A 7,833-nucleotide genomic window follows, 5' to 3' on the forward strand; every position below is an offset into this window, starting at 1 on the left:
TCAGCCATTTTGGAAGTTTCAGTTTGAAAAAGCAGCTTGTGTGTGTTTCCAGAGAGCTGCAGTTTAGTTTTGCAGTTTGAAAAGAGCTCGGGAGTGTCTGTGTTTTGCAGTGAGCTGGATCTCTGCCATGAAAGACTATCTCTGGATCATTTGGGTGATTTAACCTCATAATAGTAAAGCCTTTAACCTGATGTGATTCTGTTTGAAGGTGTTAAGTCTCTTGGAAGTTTGAAGGAACATTTTAAGGAAGTATTTACTGTTGCAATATTTTCTGAGTTATCTTTGAAGTAAGGGGTGTTAAGAGATCCCATGTTTATTTAAGATGTTAAGTTGAGTTCATGGAATAAACATTGTTTTGTGTTTAAAAACCCACGTGTCCATAATTGTAATCCCACACCTAGAGAACAAGCCGTGTGCTCGGAAAAGCAACAAATCCATTAAAGGGGAGGTTGGTTGAACTCCATGATACATTTTGGGGTTCTGAAAATACCTCGCCCAGAACAATGTTTTAATATTTTATAATTTAAATAATAATCCATTTTGCTGTTATTCCTACCAAAATGGATAACCTCACATTTGTCAACATTGTATTCCATCTGCCAGACCCTAGCCCATTCATTTAACCTATCCAAATCCCTCTGCAGACTTCCAGTATCCTCTGCACTTTTTGCTTTACCACATATCTTAGTGTCGTCTGCAAACTTGGACACATTGCCCTTGGTCCCCAACTCCAAATCATCTATGTAAATTGTGAACAGTTGTGGGCCCAACACTGATCCCTGAGGGACACCACTAGCTACTGATTGCCAACCAGAGAAACACCCATTAATCCCCACTCTTTGCTTTCTATTAATTAACCAATCCTCTATCCATGCTCCTACTTTCCCCTTAATGCCATGCATCTTTATCTTATGCAACAACCTTTTGTGTGGCACCTTGTCAAAGGCTTTCTGGAAATCCAGATATACCACATCCATTGGCTCTCCGTTATCTACCGCACTGGTAATGTCCTCAAAAAATTCCACTAAATTAGTTAGGCACGACCTGCCCTTTATGAACCCATGCTGCGTCTGCCCAATGGGACAATTTCCATCCAGATGCCTCGCTATTTCTTCCTTGATGATAGATTCCAGCATCTTCCCTACTACCGAAGTTAAGCTCACTGGCCTATAATTACCCGTTTTCTGCCTACCTCCTTTTTTAAACAGTGGTGTCACGTTTGCTAATTTCCAATCCGCCGGGACCACCCCAGAGTCTAGTGAATTTTGGTAAATTATCACTAGTGCATTTGCAATTTCCCTCGCCATCGCTTTTAGCACTCTGCGATGCATTCCATCAGGGCCAGGAGACTTGTCTACCTTTAGCCCCATTAGTTTGCCCATCACTACCTCCTTGGTGATAACAATCCTCTCAAGGTCCTCACCTGTCATAGCCTCAAAGAACAAAGGACAAAGAACAAAGAAATGTATAGCACAGGAACAGGCCCTTCGGCCCTCCAAGCCCGTGCCGACCATGCTGCCCGACTAAACTACAATCTTCTACACTTCCGAGGTCCGTATCCCTCTATTCCCATCCTATTCATGTATTTGTCAAGATGCCCCTTAAATGTCACTATCGTCCCTGCTTCCACCACCTCCTCCGGTAGCGAGTTCCAGGCACCCACTACCCTCTGCGTAAAAAACTTGCCTCGTACATCTACTCTAAACCTTGCCCCTCTCACCTTAAACCTATGCCCCCTAGTAATTGACCCCTCTACCCTGGGGAAAAGCCTCTGACTATCCACTCTGTCTATGCCCCTCATAATTTTGTAGACCTCTATCAGGTCTCCCCTCAACCTCCTTCGTTCCAGTGAGAACAAACCGAGTTTATTCAACCGCTCCTCATAGCTAATGCCCTCCATACCAGGCAACATTCTGGTAAATCTCTTCTGCACCCTCTCTAAAGCCTCCACATCCTTCTGGTAGTGTGGCGACCAGAATTGAACACTATACTCCAAGTGTGGCCTAACTAAGGTTCTATAAAGCTGCAACATGACTTGCCAATTCTTATACTCAATGCCCCGGCCAATGAAGGCAAGCATGCCGTATGCCTTCTTGACTACCTTCTCCACCTGTGTCGCCCCTTTCAATGACCTGTGGACCTGTACTCCTAGATCTCTTTGACTTTCAATACTCTTGAGGGTTCTACCATTCACTGTATATTCCCTACCTGCATTAGACCTTCCTAAATGCATTTCCATCAGTCTGTTCCCGCCAACTCTGCCCAATTGCCCCCTCCCTCTCTGTCCGTCCCCCTTTCCAGCTCTCCTGCCTGACTCCCCCTGCACCTCTGGGACCCGTCAATCTCCCCCTTCCCCCACCCTCACTCCCTCCCTGTTGCACACGCCGTCACCTGCCGCCAGTTTCGGCCGGGATTGCCCCCTCCCCTCTCCACCTTCTTCCGAGGCTCCCCCCCCCCGCCCTCCTCCCCTCCCTCCCCGGTTCGCTGCCTTCATCACCACCCCAATCGCAGGCGAGCCCCCGCCCCCAATTGCTGCCTCTCGGGGGGCGGGGGGGGGGGGCGTCAGGTGGGCCTTGACTCACCTTCTGGGGTCCCAGACCAGGGCAGAGAGAAAGGTCCTCCCTCGAGGCCTCCACCAGGCGCTTCACCGACTGTAAGAGAGGGGACGGGCGATTGGTTAGATGGGAGAATGCTCACCGCGTGACGGGATCCTCCTGAACGCGGCTGAGACACATCGGGGACAGTCACATTCGCGCCACACAAGTGCCAGGCCATGCCCATCTCCTACAAGAGTGGATCGAACCATATAATGGCATCACCATCAATCCCCCACGAATCCCCCACATCCCCGGGGGTTACCATTGATCAGAAAATGAACTGGACCCGGCCGTATCAATACTGCGGCTACCAGAGCAGGTCAGAGTCTGGGAATCCTGCGGAGAGCAACTCACCTCCTGACCCCCCCCCCCCCGCAAAGCCTGTCCGACACCCACACGGACACAAGTCAGGAGCGTGACGGGACCACCCCCCGCTCGCCTGGGTGAGCCCGGCTCCCGACGAGACTCGAGAAGCTCGACACCCTCCCGGACAAACAGCAAACCCCTCCACCAACAGCTCCACCCTCCACAAATAAAGGGGCAGAATGGGCCTCCTCCTGTTCCTATGTAACAGGCTCGAGCAGGGGGCTGAATGGGCCTCTTCCTGTTCCTGTGTCACAGGCTCGAGCAGGGGGCTGAATGGGCCTCCTCCTGTTCCTGTGTAACAGGCTCGAGGGGCTGAATGGGCCTCTTCCTGTTCCTGTGTAACAGGCTCGAGCAGGGGGGCTGAATGGGCCTCCTCCTGTTCCTGTGTCACAGGCTCGAGCAGGGGGCTGAATGGACCTCCTCCTGTTCCTGTGTAACAGGCTCGAGGGGCTGAATGTGCCTCCTCCTGTTCCTGTGTCACAGGCTCGAGGGGCTGAATGGGCCTCCTTCTGTTCCTGTGTCACAGGTTCGAGGGGCTGAATGGACCTCCTCCTGTTCCTGTGTAACAGGTTCAAGCAGAGGGGCTGAATGGACCTCCTCCTGTTCCTGTGTAACAGGCTCGAGGGGCTGAATGGGCCCCCTCCTGTTCCAGTGTCACAGGCTCGAGCAGGGGGCTGAATGGGCCTCCTCCTGTTCCTGTGTAACAGGCTCGAGGGGCTGAATGGACCTCCTCCTGTTCCTGTGTCCCAGGCTTGAGGGGCTGAATGGGCCTCCTCCTGTTCCTGCGTAACAGGCTCGAGCAGGGGGCTGAATGGGCCTCCTCCTGTTCCTGTGTAACAGGCTCGAGGAGGGGGCCTGAATGGGCCTCCTCCTGTTCCTGTGTAACAGGCTTGAGGAGGGGGGCTGAATGGGCCTCCTCCTGTTCCTGTGTAACAGGCTCGAGGGGCTGAATGGGCCTCCTCCTGTTCCTGTGTAACAGGCTCGAGCAGGGGGCTGAATGGGCCTCCTCCTGTTCCTGTGTAACAGGCTCGAGCAGGGGGCTGAATGGGCCTCCTCCTGTTCCTGTGTAACAGGCTCGAGCAGGGGGCTGAATGGGCCTCCTCCTGTTCCTGTGTAACAGGCTCGAGGAGGGGGCTGAATGGGCCTCCTCCTGTTCCTGTGTAACAGGCTCGAGGAGTGGGGCTGAATGGGCCTCCTCCTGTTCCTGTGTAACAGGCTCGAGCACGGGGCTGAATGGGCCTCCTCCTTTTCTTGTATAACAGGCTCGTGGAGTGGGCTGAATGGGCCTCCTCCTGTTCCTGTGTAACAGGCTCGAGCACGGGGCTGAATGGGCCTCCTCCTGTTCCTGTGTAACAGGCTCGAGCAGGGGGCTGAATGGGCCTCCTCCTGTTCCTGTGTAACAGGCTCGAGGAGGGGGCTGAATGGGCCTCCTCCTGTTCCTGTGTAACAGGCTCGAGGAGGGGGCTGAATGGACCTCCTCCTGTTCCTGTGTAACAGGCTCGAGGAGGGCGCTGAATGGGCCTCCTCCTGTTTCTGTGTAACAGGCTCGAGCAGGGGGCTGAATGGGCCTCCTCCTGTTCCTGTGTAACAGGCTCGAGCAGGGGGCTGAATGGACCTCCTCCTGTTCCTGTGTAACAGGCTCGAGCAGGGGGCGGAATGGGCCTCCTCCTGTCCTGTGTAACAGGCACGAGCAAGGGGGGCTGAATGGGCCTCCTCCTGTTCCTGTGTAACAGGCTCGAGAAGGGGGCTGAATGGGCCTCCTCCTGTTCCTGTGTCACAGGCTCGAGCAGGGGGCTGAATGGGCCTCCTCCTGTTCCTGTGTAACAGGCTCGAGGAGGGGGCTGAATGGGCCTCCTCCTGTTCCTGTGTCACAGGCTCGAGCAGGGGGCTGAATGGGCCTCCTCCTGTTCCTGTGTAACAGGATCGAGGAGGGGACTGAATGGGCCTCCTCCTGTTCCTGTGTAACAGCTCAAGGAGGTAGCTGAATGGGCCTCCTCCTGTTCTTGTGTAACAGGCTCGAGGAGAGGGCTGAATGGGCCTCCTCCTGTTCCTGTGTAACTGGCTCGAGCAGGGGGCTGAATGGGCCTCCTCCTGTTCCTGTGTAACAGGCTCGAGGGGCTGAATGGGCCTCCTCCTGTGTAACAGGCTCGAGCAGGGGGCTGAATGGACCTCCTCCTGTTCCTGTGTAACAGGCTCGAGGGGCTGAATGGGCCTCCTCCTGTTCCTGTGTCACAGGCTCGAGGGGCTGAATGCACATCCTCCTGTTCTTCTGTAACTGTCTCAAGATGGGGGCTGAATGGGCCTCCTTCTGTTCCTGTGTAACTGGCTCGAGGAGGGGGCTGAATGGGCCCCCTCCTGTTCCTGTGCAACAGGCTCGAGCAGGGGGGCTGAATGGGCCTCCTCCTGTTCCTGTGTCACAGGCTCGAGCAGGGGGCTGAATGGACCTCCTCCTGTTCCTGTGTGACAGGCTCGAGGGGCTGAATGTGCCTCCTCCTGTTCCTGTGTCACAGGCTCGAGGGGCTGAATGGGCCTCCTCCTGTTCCTGTGTCACAGGCTCGAGGGGCAGAATGGGCCTCCTCCTGTTCCTCTGTCACAGGCTCGAGCAGGGGGCTGAATGGGCCTCCTCCTGTTCCTGTGTAACAGGCTCGAGGGCCTGATTGGGCCTCTTCCTGTTCCTGTGTAACAGGCTCGAGCAGGGGGCTGAATGGGCCTCCTCCTGTTCCTGTGTCACAGGCTCGAGCAGGGGGCTGAATGGACCTCCTCCTGTTCCTGTGTAACAGGCTCGAGGGGCTGAATGTGCTCCTCCTGTTCCTGTGTCACAGGCTCGAGGGCTGAATGGGCCTCCTGCTGTTCCTGTGTCACAGGCTCGAGGGTCTGAATGGGCCTCCTCCTGTTCCTGTGTCACAGGTTCGAGGGGATGAATGGACCTCCTCCTGTTCCTGTGTAACAGGTTCAAGCAGAGGGGCTGAATGGACCTCCTCCTGTTCCTGTGTAACAGGCTCGAGGGGCTGAATGGGCCCCCTCCTGTTCCAGTGTCACAGGCTCGAGCAGGGGGCTGAATGGGCCTCCTCCTGTTCCTGTGTCACAGGCTCGAGGGGCTGAATGGACCTCCTCCTGTTCCTGTGTCCCAGGCTTGAGGGGCTGAATGGGCCTCCTCCTGTTCCTGTGTAACAGGCTCGAGGGGCTGAATGGGCCTCCTCCTGTTCCAGTGTAACAGGCTCGAGCAGGGGCTGAATGGGCGTCCTCCTGTTCCTGTGTAACAGGCTCGAGGGGCTGAAATGGGCCTCTTCCTGTTCCTGTGTTAACAGGCTCGAGCAGGGGGCTGAATGGGCCTCCTCCTGTTCCTGTGTCACAGGCTCGAGCAGGGGGCTGAATGGACCTCCTCCTGTTCCTGTGTACCAGGCTCGAGGGGCTGAATGTGCCTCCTCCTGTTCCTGTGTCACAGGCTCGAGGGGCTGAATGGGCCTCCTGCCTGTTCCTGTGTCACAGGCTCGAGGGGCTGAATGGGCCTCCTCCTGTTCCTGTGTCCACAGGTTCGAGGGGATGAATGGACCTCCTCCTGTTCCTGTGTAACAGGTTCAAGCAGAGGGGCTGAATGGACCTCCTCCCTGTTCCTGTGTAACAGGCTCGAGGGGCTGAATGGGCCCCCTCCTGTTCCAGTGTCACAGGCTCGAGCAGGGGGCTGAATGGGCCTCCTCCTGTTCCTGTGTAACAGGCTCGAAGAGGCTGAATGGGCCTCCTCCTGTTCCTGTGTCACAGGCTCGAGGGGCTGAATGGACCTCCTCCTGTTCCTGTGTCCCAGGCTTGAGGGGGCTGAATGGGCCTCCTCCTGTTCCTGTGTAACAGGCTCGAGCAGGGGCTGAATGGGCCTCCTCCTGTTCCTGTGTAACAGGCTCGAGCAGGTGCCTGAATGGGCCTCCCTCCTGTTCCTGTGTAACAGGCTCGAGGAGGGGCCTGAATGGGCCTCCTCCTGTTCCTGTGTAACAGGCTCGAGGAGGGGGCTGAATGGGCCTCCTCCTGTTCCTGTGCAACAGGCTCGAGGGGCCTGAATGGGCCTCCTCCTGTTCCTGTGTAACAGGCTCGAGCAGGGGGCTGAATGGGCGTCCTCCTGTTCCTGTGTAACAGGCTCGAGCAGGGGGCTGAATGGGCCTCCTCCTGTTCCTGTGTAACAAGGCTCGAGGAGGGGGCTGAATGGGCCTCCTCCTGTTCCTGTGTAACAGGCTCGAGCAGGGGGCTGAATGGGCCTCCTCCTGTTCCTTGTGTAACAGGCTACGAGGAGGGGGCTGAATGGGCCTCCTCCTGTTCCTGTGTAACAGGCTCGAGCACGGGGGCTGAATGGGCCTCCTCCTTTTCTTGTATAACAGGCTCGAGCAGGGGGCTGAATGGGCCTCCTCCTGTTCATGTGTAACAGGCTCGAGCAGGGGGCTGAATGGGCCTCCTCCTGTTCCTGTGTAACAGGCTCGAGGGGCTGAATGGGCCTCCTCCTGTTCCTGTGTAACAGGCTCGAGGAGGGGGCTGAATGGACCTCCTCCTGTTCCTGTGTAACAGGCTCGAGGGGCTGAATGGGCCTCCTCCTGTTCCTGTGTAACAGGCTCGAGCAGGGGGCTGAATGGGCCTCCTCCTGTTCCCTGTGTCACAGGCTCGAGGGGCTGAATGGACCTCCTCCTGTTCCTGTGTAACAGGCTCGAGCAGGGGGCTGAATGGGCCTCCTCCTGTTCATGTGTAACAGGCTCGAGCAGGGGGCTGAATGGACCTCCTCCTGTTCCTGTGTAACAGGCTCGAGCAGGGGGCTGAATTGAGCTCCTCCTGTTCGTGAGTAATAGGCTCGAGCAGTGGGCTGACTGACCTCCTGTTCCTGTGTAACAGGCTC

The 7,833-nt window shown here is 56.1% G+C and overlaps 1 protein-coding gene across 1 annotated transcript in view; it reads right to left on the reverse strand.

Moving 5' to 3' along the window:
* The window catches only part of LOC140399673 (DNA excision repair protein ERCC-1-like), a 342,817-nt gene that overhangs the window by 7,885 nt on the left and 327,099 nt on the right, over positions 1–7,833 (reverse strand). The window contains exon 8 of the mRNA XM_072489217.1: positions 2,583–2,651. Within this exon, the coding sequence (XP_072345318.1) occupies positions 2,583–2,651 (69 nt within the window). The remainder of the gene's footprint in view (positions 1–2,582; positions 2,652–7,833) is intronic.

The sequence above is a fragment of the Scyliorhinus torazame genome, chromosome 23, assembly GCF_047496885.1.
Source record: "Scyliorhinus torazame isolate Kashiwa2021f chromosome 23, sScyTor2.1, whole genome shotgun sequence".
Taxonomy (NCBI): Eukaryota; Metazoa; Chordata; class Chondrichthyes; order Carcharhiniformes; family Scyliorhinidae; genus Scyliorhinus; species Scyliorhinus torazame.